Below are 26,172 nucleotides of genomic sequence, written 5' to 3' on the forward strand. Positions count from 1 at the left end.
TAAAGCTTATTTGGATTTCATAAAATTAGCCTGCCTCAAAAATAAATCATAACTTTTCTTATAAACAAAACATCCTTGTAAAATGACGTTTCTTTTTTGCTGAGTCTATATAAAATAATAATTGTAATGAATAGCAATTTTTAAAGGCTAGTAAAAAGTCAGAATATGAATTATCCAATCAATGTAATTCATACTAAACAATCTAAATGGTTAGGTATTGATTTTTAGTTATGAAACTTTGCTATCATGAAACTTTACTATTATTAATCTCTCTGCCTCTGACAGTTTTGATTTTGGTATTCAAGATGAGATTACTAGTATATTTCCCACAGAAATGTGAAGCAATTTCAATTTACAACAACATTCTCTCAACACACTTACAAAACACCTTTAATTGCCAGTGCTACTGTAGGTAGTAACACGAGTGGCTTTGCAAGTACTTTACAAATCCAGACTTCTTGTGTTGAAAATACCAATCACCGGCAAAATACAATAATAATGGGATAAAAGGATGTATTCATTGGTGTTTGGCAAACACGTAACAAAGGTAATTAGACAATCGGCTGCAGTAAGTAGAAAACTAGCAAGTGATACGCGCATTACGAAAGGGATAAACAACACCCACGACAAGGAACTATGAAAATGCCTGTGATAGGACGGATGACCCTACAGCCAAACGCTATAGCCAATGAACGCTCGATATCCTATGACGCAAACTGCTTTGTATCAAATCATTGGACAAAACTCTATCAATCATCATACGTCACTTTGCCAGTTCAATGAAACTCCGAGTGAAGCCATTGGTCAGTCACATTGACGTATAACCGAAAAGGTCCAGCGTGATTGGTCATAGCAGCTTTCAATCACACGTTTCGCTCAATCGGTCGCCTCCACCCACCCACAAGCGAATGACGCACGAGTCATGTGTTGTTTGTGCTGTGCTCCGTAGTGTACACACAGGGCGCGAGGAGCAGACTGGTAGCCCGTTAGGAGGATCTACCGTTAATAGATCGGGTAAATGTGGTCATGTTGCAGTTGCTGGTATTGAGTTCTAGGAGCATTGACCGGGATATCTGCTTTTCATGTGGCGGCCAAGAGAAGCTCAACACTGAAAATACCTCAGCGCGCCGCTTGAGACACGGTTCCCCCCAAACAAACATGGGGTCTCGGTCTATAAGTATGAGGTAAAGTGACCTTTAATCTCCTATCTGATGGCAAATTTCGCGAACTACCAAGAAGGCAAAGCCGCTATGTTGATGCTGGAAACGCAACAGCGGGCTATCGGGTCTAACGGTAAACCTGCAACGGCGAACGGCGACATCTCTGTCGGGGAACCCCCTTCCGTACTGGATGTCGGTGGCGCTGCTTTTCATCAACCGAGTGATCAACATCAACAGCACCTGGAATCACCGGCGAAGAAAGGGTCCTCGTTTAACCGAGCGTACGAAGACTCTGCTGCGAGCAACACACACGCTACCTCAGCTTCCCCAGCTGTGAACACCAGCTCTGCTGTGTCTGACGAAATTAGGAAGTGTGGTTATCTGAGAAAGCAGAAACACGGCCATAAGAGGTTTTTCGTCTTGCGGGGGTCGAGTCAACTGGGGCCGAGCAGACTGGAATACTATGACAGCGAGAAGAAATTCCGAAACACCCTGCGCTCGAGCGCTGCTGCCGCCGCATCAGCTGGCGCCTCTCCCCCCAAAAGAGTGATCTATCTCTATCAGTGTTTCACTGTGAATAAAAGGGCAGATTCAAAGAATAAACATCTCATTGCTCTGTATACTAAGGATGAATACTTTGCAATTGTTGCTGAGAATGAACAGGAGCAGGAGGAGTGGTACCAGGCGCTCAGCGAGCTTATGAGTGAGGGGAAGAGGGGCCACCTGGACGCGGAAGAGATTGACGATGGATACGGTACTGTGACCCCAGGGACTGACTTTAAGGAAGTGTGGCAGGTGAATGTTAAACCAAAGGGCTTGGGCCAGACGAAGAATCTAACTGGCGTGTATAGGCTATGTCTCTCTGCCAAGAGCATCCACCTGGTGAAGCTGAACTCTGAGACGCCTTGCGTGAACTTGCAGCTGATGAATATCAGGCGCTGTGGCCATTCGGAGAGCTTCTTTTTTATTGAGGTTGGCCGCTCTTCTTCTATAGGTCCTGGGGAAGTTTGGATGCAGGTGGATGATTCTGTGGTGGCTCAAAACATGCATGAGACCATTTTAGAGACCATGAAGGCACTGAAGGCATTTACTGAGTTCAGGCCTAGAAGCAAAAGCCAGTCTTCTGGCACCAACCCGATGGGCTTTATCACCACGCGCCGACATTTGGGCAATCTGCCGCCCAGCCAAACAGGGCTCCAGCGGCGGTCTCGTACAGAGTCTGTGGTGGGCACTACATCTAGCAGGAAGAGCAGTGGAGCGAATGGATACCGATTTCGCACCTCCAGCGAGGGAGAGAGCACAATGAACCGTCCCTTTCGGTCGGTGACAGGTAGCCTTATTCATCTCAACACAGCCCGTGCTAACCTGAGCAGGCAGGAAAGTAGCAGTGGGGCCGGGGGCCGCTACATTCGTGCCCCACCAGGCTCCACTTATCATGCCCGTTCTGCCTCGCTGCCAGTGTCACACTTCCCTTCAACAACCAGTCCGATCAGCATGTCTAGCAGCAGCGGGCATGGCTCTGTGTCAGACACCATCACTCGCCCCTCCAGCGCATCTATTTGTGGATCCCCAAGCGATGGAGGTTTCAACTCATCTGACGAGTATGGCTCCAGCCCCGGAGACTTCCGCTACTTCAGAGTACGCAGCAACACCCCCGACTCCCTGGGAAACACACCACCCATCCGTGAGGAGCACTGCCTCAATGACTACATGGCTATGGGCTGGAATCGTGACGTGTTCGGAACGAGCACGGCTGAGGCGACGCGTGATGAGAGTGCTGACGAAGATTCACGCCCAGGGTCTTTAAGGAGGCGGACGGCCTCCTTCTCCAGGCAGGGTGGGGGTGCTAGTGCTGCTGGAGTAGCTGTTTATCAAAAGATGACCCAGACCACCTTCTCGCTGGACGAGGCTGTGGCTGAGAGTAGCTCTTGGAGCGGCAGTGCCCAGACTGTCTCTACCTCCTCCTCCCTCTGCTCTGACTACAGCTCCAGTTCTGAACACAGCCAGGACCGTCCCCCTAGCCTACGGCCTGCTGACGCTCCTAAGGATGATGGGTACATGCCCATGATGGCAGGTGTGCTGCCCTCCACTAGTGATGCAGACTACATGCCTATGCAACCAAATATTTTCCTCTCTGCCTCTCCACAAATCCAAAGGTCTGCTTTAAATGTTCCCCAGTACACAGACTCTCAAGGCTATATGATGATGCTCCCAGGTAGGAGTGGAGCTGCTGACTCACCCCTCCCCTGCAGCCCTGACATTAGCAGACAAGCAGAGGCACAGAGAGCCTCTGACTGCCCCAAGAATGCAGAATACATGGATATGTCTCAGAGCAGCTCCACAGCTAATGTTCAAAAGCTTTCCACAGAGAAGAATTATGCCTTGACCACTCCTGGTGTCCCCAAGTCATACAGTCCATATTTCTCTCTCCCTCGCTCATACAAAGCGCCATCCAGAGACCAGGCTGAGCATGATGATTATGTCCCCATGAGTTCCCCAGCAAAACCAGTCTACATCTCGCCCACAGCCACCCCAGATCACAGTAGCAGGTGCCCACCTTCTGAGTCCTCTCAGCATAATAGCTTCACGGACCGCCGTGCCATTCGGCCGAACCGTCTGCCCCTAGGAAGGCGAAGTCACGGCTCTCTGAGAGCATGTGAAGCGGCAGTGCGGCCTTCCAGTCCTGGAGAATACATGAATATTGAATTTGGGGATCGGCCCGCATATTCTGCCTGCCCGTTGTCTGGTGAAGGTTCTCCATCAACCCTCACTATCAACCGGGAGCAGCGAAAGTCCCCTCTGCCGCAGGACTACATGACTGTTGAGGTGTCTGGACTTCCACCTAAGAGTCGGTCCCCTCGGCCCTCTCTGGTTGCCCCCTGGAATCCTCCTTCATATATCCGGCCCTCCTCATCCTCCCACTGCAGCGGGCTCATGATGGGTAAGCCTGACGACTACACAGACATGTCCTTTGGGCCTGAGGACGAGTCGAAGAGCCCTACAGCCATGCTTGAGCACCTATGTGTTCTGGAGCAACAGTTTTTCCCCTTCAGCCCCCCGACTGAGCCCAAAGTTGTCCGTGCTGATCCCCAGGGCAGACGGAGACACAGTTCTGAGACCTTTGTCACATCTTCGGGAACGTCAGGTGGAAGTGGCTCGGACACCAATGGCACCGTACCTAGCAATGTTGGGGCTCAGCAGGTGGGCCGCAACAAGGGACAAACTTTTGACTGCGTTTGGATTGATAGCATGACACCCAGAAGTGATGTAATGCTGGGAACCACATCAGATAGAGCAAATTCTCCCTCTGTGAGGTCTGCAAGAACTATAACTGTGGAACACCAGAATGGCCTGAACTACATCTCCCTGGACCTGAGAGATGATCTCCGGCCTGGGAACGCTCATGATGCGCTTCCCTTGCCATCCCCCAGCGCTCCTCCCCCAGAGAACGGTGCCTATGCCAGCATAGATTTAATGAAATCTGAGGATTTTACAGCAGTGTCTAAAGGTTAGCAATCTTTGATTTGACTAATTGTTTTTCATGTCATGTCTCTTAAAATCATGTCTCATTCCTTTATGCACAGACTTTCCATCCATACTGCATTACGATCTATACAAATATTTTTTAGTAAATAAAAAGGGTTAGTTTACCCAAAAATTTGATATTCTTTATTCATTTACTCACCTTTGTGTCGTTCCTAACCTGTATGAGTTTCTTTCTTTGGTGGAACACAAAATATAGTAAAGAAAAAATAATTTTTTTGAGTGTGTAACAGAAGAAACTAAGGCGTAGAGGTTTGAAATGAAATAAGGGTGAGTTAAAGACAGAATTTGTAATTTTTGGACAAGCTATTCAAAATAACTATTGTAAAAGGCCCCCTTCTCTTGCCATCTCCTTCCTGTTGCGTTCTCTTACTCATTTGCCCAAAGTGTTTCTCTTTTTTTTTAATATCCACTTTGTTTAGGGACTGCAGTGTACTTGGCTGAGTGTGTGTTGCTGCAGGGGGAGTGAGAGAATGCAGTGTTAGTGAGTCAGTGTTCTCAGCAAGCCCTAGATGACTAATTTGTTTATCGTAGTTGAAGCAGAGATGTATGAGTGTGTGAGAAAAGGTTGGTTTAAAGCTTCTGATAACTTTCTAGCATCTCTTACCCTCTCTCTTTTTCTCATACCTTTATTTTTCTTTGGCAAACAGGACTTTTGTAGATGCATGACTCAGCGGATGATACACAGGAAACTTTTTTTTTCATGCAGCATTGCCAGCCAACTAGGGCAGCATGATATTGGGGAAAAAAACCTGACATTGTAATAGTTTGTTTTTCTGCAAAATACATTGCAATATGAAAACATTACTTGAATAGCTATATTTAGGAAGAATTAATCATTCCAGAATGATTGGGTTGACTTTAAAAAAAATATTATTGAAGTGAATCTGCGTAGAAAATAATTAACAAATTACAAGCGTAGATAAATACAATAAGAAAATAATTAACAAATTACAAGCGTAGATAAATACAATAGAACAAAGATACAAAGGAAATAACAGTGCTTTGTTTTTCAGGTTACAGTATTCAGGTACATAAATTGAAAAATCAAATGTAAAAATAACACTGCTTCGTCTTCAATGTATAAATTAAAAATAATTAATCTTTGTTAAAGCTACAGAAGTGATTTTCTTTGTATTTTGTTGTTGTATTTGTTGAACATTGCCACAGACAGCAGCAGGAATAATAGGCACGAATCCTATATAATGATACACATCTGTTTTCTTTCTCAATTGTTTAGTTCACATAAGTCAGTGGTGTCCAAACTGTAGGGCCACTGTCCTGCAGAGTTTAGCTCCAACTTGCCTAAACAGAATGTCTGGCAGTATATAGTATGCCTAGGATGAAAGATGGGCATTTTGGCATAATTTTGCGTGTCTATTCAAGCACAAATAGAAGAGGAGGAGAACAGAATTCAGTGTTTGCATACTGTCTGTGTTGCTACTCTGTGTTTGCCCACAGAAAACAGCGCGCGAGTTTCAAATTGAGTTCTCTTCTGTGTCGTCTTACCATTGAAAGGTTTAAAATTGCTGGAATGTTTAAACTGAAAGTTTATCATTTGCACATTTTTAGGTCCTAACAGTCTGTAATGGTTAAACTTTGCAATTAATCTGATAAACAGGTGCTTTTCGAATCATTCGAAATACACTGGCATGCTTTTGGGGGCACTGCAGGTAGGCTACTATGCTAATAGTCTCCAGTAGATGTTGCAGGCTAATTTCACACAAACAACAAATAGGTCTCCATCTACCATAACTTTAAACAAACAGGTTGTACCTACCTAAACTCACACCATCGAGTCAATGTCGAGTACTGCTCAGACGAAACCGTTAAATGTTATACAGGGAGTTTGACATGCTGATGGTTTACTTGCAGTTGTCTCTGCACATCTTGTTGGTATAAATTAATTTACATTAAAACACTTACTTCATATTTTTAATCTAGCTAATCTTGTTTGATATACACTAATAATCTATCCATCAATCTATCCCATTTATTTAGAGCTATAATGTGACCATTTATGTTGTCTTTTCAAAAGTTAGCATATCATCTCAAAAGTGAACCTCAGTTTCATACATGGATTGCATCATCTCTGTGTGGCCTACATGTTCATTGTGTCTGTACATGGCTGCCAGCATAAGGCCAGTAACATAACATAATTCCATGTTGCACTGGGTAGTTACTAGACTTTACTGGATTTTTGTATGATAGCAGTACTTGCTGTGATATTGTTTGTGTGAGTGTTCGTTGATTGCGCCTACTTGCTAGTCATGGATACGGTTTATAGGAGTCATGGTTATTACAAAGTATAATCCCCTCCCCCCATTTTCAACTACTTGCGAGCCCTGCTTCACTGTAAAATTAACACAACCAGTTCATTCATTTTTATGAGTTGATGAATTAGTCACTTTCAGTGTTGGTTCTTTTGTCTTGTCATTATTATTAGTGCTGGCCACAATCCTCTAGCATCACCAGTAGTTTGCAGACAGTTTGAGGACCGCCGCTCTATTGGTGCCAGGTGTTGGTACCAAACATGTTGTACAGTTTCATGTTTCACGCTTGTGCATGTTTTGTTGGCTCATCCACTGGTTTCTTTGATGTGGGCTAATAGTCTCAGCATTTTGCAGCATGGGACTTGTGCTGCAGGAAATGCATCAGTGTCGAAAAATGTTGTTCTTAAGCCTGCTGTGTTCATCCACCTGGAGAAACTAGGATTCAGTCCAGCCAGTTGTCTCGCTCTTAATCTCTCTCACTCGTGCGCGCTCTGCTCTTTTTCACCAGTATTATTGAACTCTTTTTTTGTCAATATTTTTTAACTTTATTGTACCACAGTAGTGCCATGTTATTCCAAGTACCTTGGAGTACAGTGGTATGTGAATGTAGAAATCATTCAGTGCCAAAGTACTATTTTCTCTTTGGTGTGCAGTGGTGTTCTGAAATGAGGCAAAGTCCACAGTGTTATTTCATGTAAATTCATGTTCCAGTTGCACGTAATATTGGCACATTTTCCAGGTTAAATAAATAAACATTACTTATACTATCAAAAAAATCAATACGCTTCTATTTTGCATTAATGTTCTACAATAGAACAATACTGTTCTATTTTTTTTTAAAACCAAGTTTAAATCTAAGTATTGTTGCATTTACTCAAAATTAAAAAGTATAAGAACAGATGGAATATTTCATATATATTTTATTTGCTGCTTTTTTATGTTCTGTTTAATAGTTGGCTTATTTTTGGATCATCTGCAATCAAAGCTAAACATTGCTCACAGCACAGAAATGTGTTCATTTCACCAAGCTGATTTTGATATCTTAAGTGCGCGAGTATTATACTTTATTTTATTTTAGTCTTCCCATTAACAGCACTATTTACCTATTCATTCGGATCGGTCTGTGGATGCAGAACATACATTAATATGAGAGTCGGGAGAGTTTCATGTAGCCTAAACAATATAATAGGCAAATCAAAGCACGATGGAGGCATTGCCTCCTCTCACATGACTTAGGGGGTCTAGTAAAGGTGCTGTTTGAAAGTTTTTGACTGTACTAAAGCATAAAAATACCATATGTTTGATATATTTAGGAAATGCGGAGTTAACTTATTTTTTCTCTAAAAGAAAACACTTCTACAGCCAGTTATTTTACTTTGAAATGTGCGTGCCGTGTCAGAAAGTCTGTTTTTGTTTTGGTCTGTGCGATACCGCTGGTTGCCAATTAGTATTTCACCACCACAGGTTGGCAGTTGACGGAAAACACAGCATATTGCAGCCATGGAAGCCAGAATCAGTGATTTTATATATATATATATATATATATATATATATATATATATGTATATATGTGTGTATTTATTTTAACTGTCATATTTCATAATGTTTTCATTGGATTTTTTTAAAGAGTGTGGAAGAGGCACTGCCTCCCTTGTTTTAGGGGAAATGCTCTAGATTCTGCTGTGTCATGGTCATGACTCTGCGCTTGGGTTAAGAACTCAAAGTTAGCTGTATCAGTTTTTAAACACTGCTGCTCTGAATGAGCTCACCCCATTTCAGTTTGTGAAGGAAAACTCCAAGTATTTCACTTGCACAGATAGCCTTCACTCAAATAATTGTCCACATGCGCAAATGGTAACCTTTTCACACAAATGCGAGTGAAGTTCTTATATTGTTGAGCTCTGGCCAGGGTACTTGAGTACTCCAGACTTTCTCTCCTGATTAGTCTTTCTTTCCCCATTTCGGTCTTTCTTTCCCCATTTCTGTCTGTCTAGTATTTCTGTCTCTCCATCTCTGATATTCTTTCATAATTTAGCCACTCCAGTAGTGCTGAGGAATACTCAACCACAGCAGCACAAGCAGCTCAAATCAGCCTCTGACCAAATCAATTCAAAGACCTTAGTAGTGCTGGGCGGTTTGACCAAAAATGTATATCACGTTTTTTTTCAGAATCATGACGGTTTTCCGGTTTATGACAGTTTTTTTTTCATGCATAATCAGGTGTTCAAAGCATTTTCTACTGGTTGAGAGAGGAATTACTGCAGTAAATTGACTTAGGATGGTCCATTTTACTGTCATTAGTGAATATTGTAGAATAGAATAGCGCCCAGTATAACCTAAAATTGTTATTTCTTAACGTTCTAATAACGTTCTTATAACCAGGAAATAACGTTAATACAACGTTTATATAACGGGAGAATTTAACGTTCTAATGACGTTTGAATGATGTTCTTATAACAAAGCAAGAACGTTAATACAACGTTTATAACGGGAGAATTGAACGTTCTTATAACGTTTTGAATAAAGTTCTTATAACCAAGAAATAACGTTAATACAACGTCTAAAAACTGGACGTTTTGAATGTTCCTAGAACATTCAGAAATAATGTTTTTATAACTTAATGGGAACGTTATGAAAACGTTCTTATAGCCTAAAATTGTTAGCTGGGGAAGAGGAGAGATTCGCGATTGCACTGAACACGTTTTAAGTGTCTCTGTGAGAGCTCTACACTGGGCAAACAGCAAAAAAAGAGTCAAGGAAGTGGCATGCCCCTTTTTTGCCAATAAGAAACACTCTAAAAACATTGTACAAGTTTAGGTTTAACGAGATGTCTATGCAGGTAGAGGTTTTGGAAGGAGTTTGAAGTTAGTGCAATTGCTAAAATTGCTTGCAGCACCTTTAACCTCAAGTACAATAAATGCATTTGATTCTGACCTATTGTGGGCAGGTCAACTGAGTGTGGCACTGGTATGTTAATAAGGCAATGTTTTGGCTGTGATGGTACCGGGATCTGTCTGAATATGGGGTATGTGCGCTCTTTGTAGTGTTGGAATGTAAATTAGCGAGTGCATAGCTACACAGGAATGCGTTTTAATCACAACACATAGTCCAAGAGTGAGCTCTGAAAAGCGCTATCACACATCACACATCACGAGGTAAACAGCCAAGGTAGCAGAGAACAGGCCAGTTTGTTCTGTACTAAATGGTCAGATCCTCCAATTGAGTGGAGAAATGTTTGAAATGGTTATTTTGGTCTCTGCTGCATATCTAATGTAGTCTTGTCTGATCCTAGGCTGCGTTTCTGTTTAAAGCCTTGATCTGTTCCTTCCCCTTGCAAAGACGTATTGTAATGGTACCATGTTACAATGAAGCTATCAGATAATATTACATCGTATTATATTATTGATGTTATTTAAATGATATTCATGAGAACTTATGAATACCATGATCAGGGATGTGATTTCTTTCCCCTCGTGTTTATACAGATTTCCGTATTTTCCGACCTGAAAAGTATGACTGACCTACGTGAAAAAAAAGTTTTTTTTTGTGGCTGGTTACTTTACGATGATTAAAATTGCGCAGCGTAATAGCCTTAAACAATGACTAAATAAACTGCAAAATGTTATTTGATTTCATGCATGTATTGCTTCTGACAGCGCTGCATGAGCTTGCGGCTCCATCTGCGGGGCACCCATAGCATGTTAGTCTGTGTTTAAAGAGACAAATGCGGAAAAAAAATTCAGCATTGAAACGCGTTACTTGCCAGTTGCTTAGTAACTAGTGCCTAATAACTGAATTTTGACTCTGCATGGTTGTGAGAATGTGATATGGCTTAGTGCAACCATCAAATTACTCTATCTATTTATATATATATTTATATTATTTATTTAAATATATAATATAGTCTGACACATTACATGTTTCAGAGTAATGTTAATTTTCAGTTTCGATTTACAGTCAATTTTACTCTGCTAGTGCTGTGTTTGAGTAGATGATAATTTGCATTTAGGAATGCAACATGATTCTCATATAAAGAGAATGGTTTATAAATTTGTTGTCAACAAAGATAAGGGTTTCCTTCTTTGTCTTCAGCTGATCACATGCCTGCATGATTCTGTGTCTAAAAACATGGAAATACCATTGTAGTTTTTAGTTAGTGTCTGTTTGTGAACCTTTATGAAAATGGCTTATATTGACTTGCTGCTGGGGCTACAGTAAAGTCTGATCGATCTCAATGTGCATGTATGGCTGGTAATAAGTGATAGTTACAAGTTCAAGACTGCAAAGAGTCGATCAGTTGTAAATCGCTTTGGATATAAAAAAAAGCGTTGACTAAATGACTAAATGTAAATATTATATTTATAGTTTTTACTCCATAATTTTTTTTTCAGTGAGCTGAATTGATCATATTTGTATGGAAGAGGATTAGGGCCAAGCAATAATAATAAAAAAAAACATCTCGAGATTAAAGTCATTTTAATGCGAAATTAAACTCGTTCAATTTCGTGAAAAAAAAACTTTGAAATACTATCTTGAGAATAAACTCATTAAATATCGAGAAAAAAGTCGTTGTGTTTAGAGAAAAAAACTCATTAAATTTTGAGAAAAAAGTCGAAATACAATCTTGAGAATAAACTCATTAAATATCGAGAAAAAAGTCGTTGTGTTTAGAGAAAAAAACTCGTTAAATTTTGAGAAAAAAGTCTAAATACAATCTTGAGAATAAACTCATTAGATTTCGAGAATAAAGTCGTTGTATTTAGAGAAAAAACTCGTTAAATTTCGAGAAAAAAGTAGAAATGTTGAGAGTAACGCATTCGATCAGTGTTCATTGCATAGCCTACTGATATAGGAGATGGCAGAGTTGGATGACTTAGTCAAGCTATGTTTTAGACTTTCTTTCAGTAACAAAGAAATACTCAACTTTAGCTAATTATGACAGAATAATAATTATTAGCATACGAACTTTAAGAGAATTTGCAAGCGAGAAATCAGTCCAATTTGCGCGATGTACTCGCTTTTGTCCAACATGAAATGACAACCAGTGACATGACAGTGAAATGAAATGACAGTGAAATAACGACTTTATTCTAAAGATTGTATTTCGACTTTTTTCTCGAAATTTAACGAGTTTTTTCTCAAAACACAACAACTTTTTTCTCAAAACACAACAACTTTATTCTCTATATTTAATGAGTTAATTCTCAAGATAGTATTTCAAGTTTTTTTCCTCGAAATTTAACGAGTTTAATTTAGCATTATAATGACTTTAATCTCGAGATGGTTTTCTTTTTTTATTATTGCTTGGCCCTAATCCTCTGCCGTATATTTGAATGTATTTGGATCAGATTTAGCAGTAGAATTTTATACTCCATTTTGAAAAGCATACTTGATTGTAGAGCCCGACCGATATATCGGCGGGCCGATATTATCGGCCGATTTTAGGCATTTTCCTAACTATCGGTATCGGCATTTATAATGGCCGATAAATGAATATTTTAAAAAATGCGGGTACGTGATTCATGTAAGGGTGGCGCTGCCAATAAAGCACCTAAAAGCTGTCACAAGAACTGGCAAAAATAATGATTATGAATACAACAAATATAGCAAGGAGACATTTTAATTGTTTATTAATAAACAAGTGTTTTCAGTCAGTGTCAGCCAAAGATGAAGTTGACGATGCTGACTCGCGATCTTCAGTGAGCGCGCGCCAGAGAGAAATGCACATTTCATACGATTACATGAGTCTGTCTGTCTTTCGTTTTGAATTGTTCTGTTTAAAAGTAGACATTTCAATATAGATATATTTCAATTCTCAGGTCTATACGCTAAGTTTCGGTTCATGAGACGAGCTCCAGTTCACCCGCAGGCGCCTCCGTGTCGAGATTATCTATCGTCTGCTAAATTTACTTCTTATAAATTAAATCCAGGCAAATGGCTGATGAAACATTGATTAAAATTAAGATACAATTAATACAAAACGAAATTCACTTTGAAACGAAAGGTTTTGTGCTTTCTGTTTGATGTCTATGTGAAAGTTTCAAAGCATTAGTGCCGCTTTCAGAGCGCTCACGTCCGTAGTGCTGAACTGTCGCGTCTGTAACATTGTTTTTTCCTCATAAATGCAAACACGAAAAATAAAATAAAATGAATATTTTATGTAGCCTGTGGAGACTGAGAGCCAACCCTTCTTCATCCGGTGGGTAGTAGCCTACTTGTGATTTGCGCAGTGTAATTCACAGAATTGATTTCTCTGCTACAAGCCTCTGTCACGTATTGTGTGAGCTTGTGACTATTGCAAGCGCGCAGCTGAGAAGTCCTGATTATATTGTCTGCTATATTTAGGCCTTCTTCTTATTTATTAAGGCAATTGGTTGATGAAACATTGATTAAAATGCGTGGCGCGAGCGATCTCCGACAGTAAACTGATTCTGCTTTGTCTAGGGTAAACAGCTGTTGCGACGCGAGCAGTAACGGCCGGGGCCGGTGTAGACACAGTGTTAAAGCTCATTCTGCCTGATAACGCTACGTTACAACATCAAGCAATATTCCAAAAATGTATATAATTATAACACTTTATATAGGGCCATTTTGCATTAAGAGTAGCCTAGTTTCACGTTTAGTACATTTTGCTTACTAATTATTTAAAATAGTATAAAAGTACTGTACATATGTAATTAAAAACGTTTTCATTATGATATTATTCATTTTACTTTAGTAAAAAGATCTGAGTTCTTCCTCCACTGGTAGAGATTAGAGGAATTAAGAGTAAAAATAGAAGATAATAAGGTTTTGTCAGTGACACTTTTTATATATTTATTGATACAAGTTATGACTAAATTAAAAGACAAAGTCGTCGTTAGTGAAGATTATGCAACAGTATTTAGAATAGAATATAATATAATATAACATGCAATGCAAACTAGTTTGGTTACAGCTCACCTGTATAATTCTCATTCTATCATTCCCCCTGCCTCCATTACATATCTGTGTCACACAAGTGTATGATTACCACATTTGAGTGATCATTGCAAAACGTGTTTATAAAAAATATTTATTCTGTTTATAGCTACTGTGTAAAGTACCCATCAAAAGTTTGTACACACCAATAGGAAAGTGTCCAAACTTTTGACTGGTATACTGTACTATAATACACATAAATAATATTGCTACTGTATTATAATATACACATAAATAATATCGGCCGATATATCGGTATCGGGCTTTTTTTACTCCCTAATATCGGTATCGGCATCGGCCCCCAAAAATCCATATCGGTCGGGCTCTACTTGATTGACTCTCTAATAGGACTTTTTTACAGGTACAGTATTTTTTCTTTATTAGGCACAGTTTCAGGTGTCTTTGTTGAAATGTGCTATTAGTGGGTGACATGATTAGTTTGTCCTATACCCAAAAATGTGGATACTAGTGGAGTTTCCTGGGAATCCCCTTATTTAGATAATTAAATGCATATGAACCCCATGAAGTGACACACTCCATATAGTTTAAAACTGCTTTTATTGCTCCACTATGTCACGGCTATAGTTTTTATTTCATTGAAGTTACCATATTTTTATTTGAAAGTAGTATATATTTATTTTTGTATATATATAGTATGTATAAGTTTTTATTTATGGGCAAAATTACTGCGAGCAACCTTTGGATGCAAAAAGAGTCTAAAAGTTGAATGTATAATAAAGTGCATTTGTGTTGGGAGATCTCAGTCCTCTGTTGAGAAATGAGCTGTGGGCTAAAGTCCTGCTCAAGGGGCGTCATGTCCTTCGGTACATCACATATGCCTATATTTACAGTGTTATTTTGAGAGCCCACCTTATTTATGACCATGGCATGTGCTGAACAGTATTGCTCTTATTGCAGGAAATGCGGACTACAGGTAACAGGATCCTTTTCCTGTGTTAAATTCTGTTCAAACACGCACAAACTCGCATATCCGTTTCATGCTTTACAAAGCATATGAGAGAATGAGAACAATTATACATAGACTAATTGTATAAAATGACTTTTTATCATCTTTTTAAAAAAAAGTCTTTGACAGTTTTTAGGCTATCTGCTATGGCCTAACATAAGAGAAACTCCCTTGTCAGAATGGGATTTTAACCAGCAAAATTATATAATTCTTTTTTTTCTGTATTCCGCAAATGAATTAACTTACCTTTTTTATTTTTTTATCAGTACTTAAACTTTAATAATTTAAAGGACACATTACATTGATCAAAAGAGACATTTATAATGTTAGAGATGCTGTTTATATAATGCTGTTCTTTTGAGCTATATTAATCATCGAATCCTGGTTTCCACAAAAATATTAAGCTGTTTAACATTACATTGATAATAATAAGAAATATTTCTTGAGCAGCAATTCGTCATATTAGAATGATTTCTGAAGGATCATGTGACACTGAAGACTGGAGTAATGATGCTGAAAATTCAGCTTTGCAATCACAGGAATAAATTACATATTAACTATATTCAATTGTAAAAGTTACTTTAAATTGTTGTAATATTTCTCTATTTTTGTTTTACTGCATTTTTGATAAAATAAATGAAGCCTTGGTGCAACTTCTTTCATGATATAAAAAAAACGTACCAACCCGAAACTATTGAACAGAAGTGTACGTTCTTTTATCTTTTGATAGAAGGATTATTCATACTAGGGATATAAAATACAACATATTTTAAAAATCTGACCATGATCAGATGCAGTTTTTAGGGTCCGATGTATTGCTGTGGACCAATATTGTTTGTCAGTGATTGTGGATGAGTCCGTATCAGCCTTTAGAGTTCAACCCCCATTAGTTTACTGGTATACTGAGTTACTGATCTACGGACTGAAACTTTGACCCTATACACAAGCAAACAAGTTTCCCCTCCCTAAAGAAACCTTCACCCCATGTTTGTGTGCACAAATATTAGTAGGTTCATGTTGGTTTTATTTAACTATAGACATGCATAAACACACCTAAGCCTTGTATATCAACCTTTTAAACATTTTGCCAATGTGTTGAGGGTAAATTAGAGCGCTTAAGGCAGCGGTGGATTGTAGTGCCTGATGGCGTTTGGCACATGTTGAGGTGTTCTGTTGAGTAATACACTAGCTATCACATGAGCTTTTTAAAAACCTATGGACCCAAATTAGGGTTGAGAGATGACAGGAATGTTTTAGTCCAGAACATGGTGTGCTGAGCTTGAGTCTTATGCACACACACGCATACTCACACCGATTCTTCCTGCTTAATTATTGTATTTATGACTTACTCGACCAGTGTTTATTGTATTTTAATATCCGGAGTGTTCTGGTTACATCAAAGGCGAATCAGAGCCTGCCAAGCAACCACATCATAAACCCCTGTGCTGCACACTTTATTATCTGTCCTGTCTCTGTGTCTTTTTCACTCTCTCTATATTTATCTGTCTCTCTCACTAGCTTCACATAGATTCAGCTTTAGTCAGAGTATGTCTAACATGCCTCAGTCCAGCATCAGTTTAGCAAAATAAACGTTGAACTTGTAACTTATTTGGTAACTTAATAGGAATGCATATTTGGCCAAAAACAAAATCACAATGGGAAATAATGATATATTAATGTTCATGCTAATAATAACTGGAAGTATTACTTTTTTGTGTTATTTACAAGTGATTAATTTGAAAGGATTATTTTTTTTAATGAAATGTAATATTTTTATTTAGCAAGGATGCACTAAATTGATCAAAATTGACAGTAAAGGTAATATTGATACAAAAGCTTTTTATTTTAAATAAATTCTGTTCTTTTGAACTTATCAAACAATCTTGAAAAAAATGATTACAGTTTTTGACATTTAATACGAAATGTTTCTTGAAGAGAATCTGCATGATTTTTCTGAAGGATCATGTGACACTGAAGACTGCAGTAATGATGCTGAAAATTCAGCGTAGCCATAATTGCATATTTTCAAATAGAAAACAGTTGTAATTGTAGTAATATTTCACAATATTACTGTTATGTCACTGTTTTTGCTGTTTGTTTGTTTGTTGTTTCACCAGTCGCCATGGTGAAACGGAGCGCCCTGCAGCAGTTTAGCTGTTTTCGTTTTTGAGAACTTTCCACAGAAGAAGAGGCTCCCATAGGTTCAGGGGACAAATCTCACTGTCATTGGCTGGCAGAACAGCACCGTAAATAGGCTGGAGCAGAAGTTGTTTGAGCATTGTTTCCCCTAATTGAGACGTCAGTTGATATCAATGATCATCACCATAAAGGTCCTTGCACACAGAGTCCGAAATCTTTGCACGTTAAATAAATACGAACTCACGTTGGGTCAATCACATTTACACACTGCCTCCGAAATTTTTGTCTGTCATGAAAGAAATTCGGATCGGGTTCGATGTGTTTTTCACATCTGTAGCAAACATTTTGAGAGATGTTTTGACAATTCAGAGCCACCGAATGACGACGAATATGAAAAAACACATATGAAAATTTCGGACTCAGTGTGCAAGGATCTTTAATTACTTCAAGTTTAAAGGCAGATTTGTGATTCTAAGAGAAAGTTGTTGAAACCAGGCAGTTAATTGTAATTTTAAACCATTTTTTATTGTCAGAACATGACAACATCACGATTTTGAATTCTTTACACTTTTCCAGTAATTTTTCCTGTATTCCACTTTTCCAGTATTTATCCAAAATGCATATCTTAAATGAATTTCTTAGTTTCTGCTTCTGCTAACAGGTGATAATTGTTTCAAGTTATGAAACTGGTTTGTGTTGTGACTTTGGCACAGTTTGCAGTGCAGGCTGCAATATTAATCATATTTCATGTTTTGTCTCTTAGAAATGCACATTTTACAGTAGCTTGAGTTGACAGTAGTAGTTTGAGTTAAGATGTACAGATGTAACATCTGTAAATTGTAACAACCTAATTTTTATATGGTAAAATTGAAATATTCTGACTGTTTGAGCTTTATTAAATTGAACCATTGGTCTTCCATAGTAGCATACATTTAGATCATAACCACACTTAAAACCACGCATATAGCACCTCACCACAATGGTAAAATGGAACTGTTTTCTATGGTATCTGCTAGTATAGTAAGCTCACGATGCACTGCTTTATGAACTTTGAGCCAAGGGGATAAATGGTCCGTGTGGCGCGTTTCAAACGAGTAGCGCTGTTTCGTTCCGCTTTTGGGTCATAAACATTTTATTGAACATTTACTGAACTCTTGTTATCGTTTTTTCAAGGACAATTATAACGGAATAATTATCACTTTATCATCTATATCATTTTATCGCCCAACCCTAATGGCATGCTTATAATGTCTGATTGGTATGGAGTTTGGTGCCCATGCAGATGCCATTCACATTTTAGTAATGTTTGAGAAGATGGATGGCTCAGATCTATACCAGGGAGGTGGTCAATGTATAACATTTGGCCTACCAAAAATGGCCACCTTGATCTTGTGTGCAGGTAGGGGTGATGGTCAGGTTGTGGTTGTCACTGTAAGGTAATGATTGCACCAAGGTCAGGAGGAACTCTGGGACCTTTGGTACCCCATCGGACCTGACCTTGAACAATGAACCAGTGGCATTCCTGCCGCTCCAGACGCCGCTGTGCGGAGAGCTCTGAAAGCGGCGGCATTGTGCCCCCACCACCATTGTTGGGTCAGACAAAGCCCTTTATCAAAGGTACTGTTTGTGTGCACCAGGGTCAAAGCGGGCCACCGTACAACCCCACTGCTCACCAGAGGGATAGAGATGGTAATGAAGGGCACGTGGTGTTATCCTTAGATGGGACGGGTAGGACATGGTAAAACTGGGTAGAGGATGAATGTAAAGATAGTCATGTAAAGGAGATAAGCTAAAGGTCTTGCTTACAATACAGGTTAAAAAGTGTTTTTTTGCTGTATTTTTTCACATTCAACATCTTAGACATTTTAAGAAGTCTTATTTTCACGTTGCATTTGATTAACAATGCAGTATTTTGAAATATTATTTATTCAAAATAACTCTTTTCAATTTTAATATATTTTAATATGTAATGTATTCCTGTGATGTCAAAGTTGAATTTTCAGCATCATTACTCCAGTATTCAGAAATATTATAATATGCTGATTTACTACCCAAGAAATATCTCTTATAATTATCAATGTTGAAAACCGTTGTGCTGCTTAATATTTTTGTGGAAAATAGGATACATTTTTTCAGGATTCTTTGAACAAAGCATTCAAAAGAACATTATTTGAAATAAAAATCTTTTGTAACAGTGTGAATCTTTACGGTCACTTTTGATTAATCTAATGCATCCTTGCTCAATAAGTGTTCATTTTATTTATCCCCAAAGCCTTTTTTCCCCCTTCTAATTATTGGGATTTCATTCATTTTGGACTTTATTTGAAGAACTATTGACTAATTAATTAGAACTTGTTTTTTCCCTCCTCACCTTATCAGTCAACTTCGCTTAGATTTACTGTTTGTTTTGATGTGAAACTTGAAATCTGTTTGTCTTCCCATTTTAGTCAACCCAATATTATTATTAAGCTGACTACAATCAAGCGCAATAAGCTGTGAAAGAGAACTGAATTCGGGACCACATGCATCTGAGAGGCGGCATCTGTGCTCACGCTTCGGCTGTGTGTCCGTCAGTGGAAACATCGCATTGAATCCTTTTTTGCAGCTTATTGTGAAAAATGACACGTGTTTAACGTGTCAACTTTAGTACTGCACAGTTAAAGTGTAACACTATAAAATTGATATTTGAAATTTATGAAACGGTGCGAATCGGTTGAAGATAGAATCACGATTCATGTGTAAATCGATTTTTTCCCCCATCCCTAACAACCACAATTTCATGCAGGAATCCTTTTATTTTAGTACTATATATGTTATTAATATGTAATCGTCATAGCACAGAATCGGCCCTCTTAATAGTCATGAATGATGTAATGCTCACTACCGATACAGGGCAATCTGGGGCTTTGGTCTTGCTAGATCTTAGCTCTGCATTTGACCTGTCGATCACAACATTCTCATATCACGTCTAGAACCATGTGTGCACAGTGTTACAATGGTTCCGTTCATATTTAACTAATAGGAGTTATTCTGTCTGCATCGGGCAACAGTCTTCGTCTGAAATTCAATTGTGCTTTGGCGTTCCTCAGGGCCCTATTCTTGGCCCGGTACAGTTTAATCTTTATATGCCCCCTTTGGGTTCTATTTTATGTAGATAATGGGGTATCTTTTCATCTGTATGCTGATGACACACATTATTTGCATTTGAAGCGTGATGATAAGCTTGCTTTAAAGCTGATATTGTATTGTTTGGATGAACTAAAACTTTGGCTCGCTAGTAATTTCTTGAGTCTTAATGAGAGCAGGACCGAAATTATCTTGTTTGGTTCAAATGATCGCAGTACTCATGATTTTGATCTCCAAACACGGTTACCATACAATACCACCTGTGTTCGGAATCTGGGGGTTTTGTTTAATAACAACCTTAAATATGATAAACGGAGAAGTGCTGTGGTTAAGTCCTGTTTTTATCATCTTTGTCTTTTAGTCAGGTTTAAGCCATTTTTTTCTGCTAAGCCATTTTTTTCTGCTAAGAACTTTGAGACTGCTATGCCTGCTTTTGGTAACATCCTGATTATTGTAACTCTTTATATATTAATGCCCCTCAGATGTGTGTCACACGCTTACAATTAGCTCAAAATGCCACAGCACGGCTCCTCAAAGGGAAGTGTAAAAGTGAACGCATTTCACCGGTTTTGATCTCACTTTATTGGCTACCGGTTAAATACAGAATTTGTTTTAAAATTTTGTTATTTGTTTTTAAGTCTTTGCAGAACCAGGCTCCACAACACCTATCTGAACTATTACATCCGCCCTCACAGTCAAAATCACTCAGATCGGGGGACTCGGATCTACTATCTAGGCTTAACTGGACTTAACAATAGGGGTGATTGTGCTTTTGCGGTCATCGGCCGCAAACTTCGATCAAGTTATGGAATAGCCTACTGGCTTGCATCAGATCCGCCCAAACTTTGTCAATTTTTAAATCCACTTTGAAATCTTATCTTTTTTTCAATTGCTTTCAATATCTTGAGTATCACATATATATATATATATATATATATATATATATATAATTCTTTTTTCTTTTTTCTTTTTTTACCTTAGTTCAAAGGGTTTCCATTTTATTGTTCTTTATTTTGCTTTACTGTTTTGTGTTTTCTGTCTTATTGTTTGTTTCCTTGGCTTTTGTAAAGCACTTTGATCAACACCAGTTTTTTTAGAATGTGCTATTTAAATAAGATTGTGTTATTATTGCTGTTATTTTACCTGTATACCTTTCTTGTGCAGGATCAGTTAGTGATGATGAGCTGCTCCACCTGTGGATGTGAGATTTTTTTTATTATGTAGAGAAAAGAAATGTGAGAAGAATGGCAAGAAAGAGAGACAAATAAATTCAACATTAAAAGATACTGAGATGACAACAGAGGCATTGTGATGGGAACTCTTAATTTAGATGCCCGTTTAAATTCATCCTAATCATTCTTGAGTGCAACACTACATTTGCTAATCCATTTCTTCCAGTAGCTACCATATAGAGTAGTGAATTGCTCTGCAAGCAAAATGACGAATTATTTGTGAAACAAATCAGCATACAACATTTGCTTGATAAGCAAATTGTCGTCGTTTTGGATTCTCCTTTCTTCATGATGAAAGCGAGCACCTCGCTACACCGAAGGTGATCTTCATGACACAAATCAGCTCTCCATGCCAACACAGTTCTTCTGGACCAATGACGTCTGTATGAGTTAGTGCCACCTTTCGTAAGTTCATCTACTAGTGAAAGAAGAGACTCCCGTGGGGTCAGGGGCAATCCCACTGTCGTAGGCTGGCTGAACAACTCCTAAAATAGGCCAGGAATTAAAGGGAGACAGCAGTGGTTTGGTCATTGTTCCACTTTTAGCGGTGGCCTGCTGTGGCATCACACTATGATATGCTTGTGTTGTGTGTGTGGTGACGCACATGGAGTTTGGTGTTCATGCAGTGACGCAGATGGTCTTGTGCTGCAGTTAACTTTTTAGGACAGGGCGACTGAATGGGATCGCTTTGATTCCACGAAGGTGGTTAATATATAACACATCAATGACCCAAACTGGACAGGCACAGATTAAAAATGGTCATTTCGGATTGTTTGCAGCAATATTTTTTTATTGTATGGAAAAGAACATCTTTGTCATTTTGACAGTGGGGTTTAGAGTGACAATGGTGGGTAGATTTTAAAGCAAATGATCTGTGACAGATGCAACTAGTTCCCAGCTCCAAAAGCCTATTTAACTATTACTTTCCTCACTCCTTTGTATAATTTGGGGTTCATTCTTCAAGTTGTTAGTGCCAGTGTTGCCAGATTGGGCCAATGATTTCCAGCCCAAAGCTCACCAAAACCCACCCAAAAGTTTAACTGCCAAAATTATTTGATTGCTATTTCAATTAAGGTTGATAAGCACCATTTTTATATCCTTAAAACAAAATAATGATGACAAAATAAAAATAAATCAAATTCACAGGAAAACCGATCAAAACAGGGCAAATACATTAGTGAATTAGCAAATATTAAAATGTCTAGGTGGAAACTGTTAAAACGGCACTCAAGAAATTAACCGATGATTTAAACCCTCGGAAAAACATGCATCATTTTCAATGTCAACAGTAAGAAGTCAATTTAAGTGCAAAAAGTGCCCAATACAGGTGATCGGAATAATAAGCAGTCATTTCCCACATTAATGCACACACCACAGCTAAAATGTGTCATTCATAGATGCATACTGTACGATTATCCGACAAAAAAAATTACCAACAAGAAGAATGCACCTACCTTTGTGTTGCGTTTTAACTTCAGATAGAACGTCTTTCGGTAAGTACATATTGTTGAACATAACGCAGAACTTGGCACAGTCAAAACGGATTAATCGTGGACGCAACTCTTTCAGCAGCTGTCGGGGATGATTAGAGTACAATCTATATGGTTTAAAAGTTGCAGATGTCCTGATCAGTATGCACCAGGGCTGGACTGGCCATCGGGCATACCGGGCATTTGCCCGGTGGGCCGACGTGCTTTTTGGGCCGATACAGATAATTCTTTAAAACAAATATGAAAATTTCACAGAATGAAAAATAAAAAAAGGTAATTGCGACTTTTTATCTCACAATTCTGACTTTATTTCTCAGAATTGCGAGATATAAAGTCAGAATTACAGTGATATAAAGTCGCAATTGCGTGTTATAAAGTCAGAATTGTGAGATATAAAGTCAGAAATGCGTAATATAAAGTCGCAATTGCGTGTTATAAAGTCAGAATTGTGAGATATAAAGTCAGAATTGCGTGATATAAAGTCGCAATTGCGTGTTATAAAGTCAGAATTGTGAGATATAAAGTCAGAAATGCGTAATATAAAGTCGCAATTGCGTGTTATAAAGTCAGAATTGTGAGATATAAAGTCAGAATTGTGAGTTATAGTCGCAATTGCGTGTTATAAAGTCAGAATTGTGAGATATAAAGTCAGAATTGCGTGATATAAAGTCGCAATTGCGTGTTATAAAGTCAGAATTGTGAGATATAAACTATTCTGAGAGGAAAAAAGTCTGTCTTTTTTCCCTATAGAATTGCACTTTATAACTCGCAATTGCGAGTTTATATCTTACAATTCTGAGAAAATATGTCAGAATTGCGAGATATAAACTCGCAATTATGTGTTATAAAGTCAGAATTGCGAGATATAAAGTCGGAATTGCGAGAAAAAAAGTCAGACTTCTTAGTTTTCTCTCTCGCAATTCTGACTTTATAACACGCAATTTTGACTATATCTCACAATTCTGACTTTATATATCACAATTCTGACTTTATATCTCCCAATTCTGACTTTATATCTCACAATTCTGACTTTATAACACGCAATTGCGACTTTATAACACGCAATTGCGACTTTATATCTCACAATTCTGACTTTATATATCACAATTCTGACTTTATATCTCCCAATTCTGACTTTATATCTCACAATTCTGACTTTATAACACGCAATTGCGACTTTATATCACGCAATTCTGACTTTATATCTCGCAATTCTGAGAAATAAAGTCAGAATTCCGAGATGTAAACTCGCAATTGTGAGAAAATAGTCAGAATTGTGAGATAAAAAGTCGCTATTATTATTATTTATTTATTTAGTGGCGGAAACAAGCTTCCATAGTATGGGAACCCATCACCCAGTCACGCATTATTTACACATCTGCATAGTTGATGATTACGCATTTTACTAGAATTGTAATGAGACGCGTTTGTAAACCATGTTTTCCGCCAAAATAAAGATCATGTGTTAATCTCTTTCAAGCATGGAAATTAGTACAAAAATAATTATGAAAGTTCCAATTATTTTTCAGTGCATTTGTTTTACAATATATGCTATTACTGTCATGGAATTAATATTATAACTATTATTATGTAGTAGCCTAGTGTAATGCAGACAGACACCATATCACAGCTAAAAGAGTTTTGAGTTTTTCTTTGTTCAATTTGCACACTGATTATGGGTTTGTTGCTCTTAATTTTTTAACTCTCAAAGTGCACCAGAACCCCCCTAAAGGGACAGAAGTCCACCCACCACAGATTTACCAAAAATCCTTTGTCAAACACTGGTATTACTATGCCAATGCAGCTTATAACTTGTTTTAGGATTCATCATTGTGGAGTAGTTCGTTTTGTATTTTACAATTAGTAGTTATTTCATCTATTTACTCTTACTCATTCCTACTCACTCATTAGGCTACATGGCATTAGGGGTTTTAATAGGAGTTAGTATACATATTCAGGGGCGTGAAAAGATCGGTTGTGTTTATGATTATATGTAGTGGGCCAGTCTGTGCCAAAATGCCCGGGCCGATTTTTAGTCCCAGTCCAGCCCTGGTGTGCACATGTTGATGGACAGGAGTCGTCCCATATTTGATTTCAATTAAGTCATTCAACTGTGCTCTCATAGTTAGTTACAGGCCTATTTATAAAGAGCCTTCGAGTCATCCCCACCACAGGTGTAATCCACGTTTGGACATTTGGATCACTCTCTCACTCTTCACTAGATATAACTTGTTGTGTATTTATGCTGCTTTGACATAGCAATCACTTAAATGTATACACAGCTACAAATTATGTCTAAAAACCCATCAGTCATGAATGATCACGTCTGCCTTCTAGAGTGTATGCTCGTCTGCGACGTCAACGCCAGCCGACTCTGCGGTTGGCCTGTGTGTTTAGTAACATCACGATGACTGATTTTATGGAGTACATGCAAACTTGAGTTTTATTTATTAACCAATTAGACCAGAGGTCTTCAATCCTGCTCCTGGAGGGCCACTGTCCTGCAGAGTTTAGTTCCAACCTGCTTCAGCACACCTGCCTTTGTATTTTTTAAGCGATCCTGAAAAGCTTGATGAGCTGATTCAGGTGTGTTTGATTAGGGTTGGAACCAAACTATGCAGGACAGCGGCCCTCCAGGAGCAGGATTGAAGACCTCTGAATTAGACTATACATTTAGATGTCTGAAAACTGTTGAACTAACCCCAAACTAGCCCATATTTTGTCCACCTGCCCAAACCAATTTTTACCCGCCCAATCTGGCAACACTGGTTAGTGCCATATTCCCTGGCAAACCGCATTGTGGTTTGCTCCAAGGCAAGAAAAACTGAAAACTTTTGGAAGCTGAAAGCTGTCATTCTCTCTTTAGGGCATGCAGGACTCCACAATAAGGATGGCCCACTGGCCCGGGGCTAGTTCACCGATCTGTCACTTGCCCCTTTGGGGCAATGATGTGATGCCACTGAAATTGTTACATTCATTGATTTTCTACATTGATTTTTATCCCATGCATTTAAGACTGATTCGGATGGATTTAAACGGGCATCTAGATATGGAGTCCCTTAGTCTTCTTAGTATCTTTTACTGTTGTATTTATTTGTCTCTCTTTCTCCCTGTCCTGCACCGTCCTTCTCTCTCTACATAATACAAAATTTCACATCCACAGGTGGAGCAGTGATCCTGCACTAGAAAGGTAGAAAAGTATATAGTAAAAAACAGCAATGATAAAGTAAAACGTATATACAGTACTAAAATAAGAGGATTTCTGTGTGAACCCATCTAGGG

General features: G+C 38.5%; 1 protein-coding gene across 1 annotated transcript in view; it reads left to right on the forward strand.

Annotated features, from left to right (window-relative positions):
• Positions 1-915: 915 nt before the first annotated feature.
• irs4b (insulin receptor substrate 4b) overlaps positions 916-26,172 on the forward strand; it is a 31,487-nt gene continuing 6,230 nt past the window's right edge. The window contains exon 1 of the mRNA XM_077229508.1: positions 916-4,668. Within this exon, the coding sequence (XP_077085623.1) occupies positions 1,212-4,668 (3,457 nt within the window). The 5' untranslated portion in view covers positions 916-1,211. The remainder of the gene's footprint in view (positions 4,669-26,172) is intronic.

Source organism: Siphateles boraxobius, unplaced genomic scaffold, assembly GCF_051911475.1.
Source record: "Siphateles boraxobius isolate OS27281-9 unplaced genomic scaffold, OSU_SipBor_1 130, whole genome shotgun sequence".
In the NCBI taxonomy this organism is placed as follows: domain Eukaryota; kingdom Metazoa; phylum Chordata; class Actinopteri; order Cypriniformes; family Leuciscidae; genus Siphateles; species Siphateles boraxobius.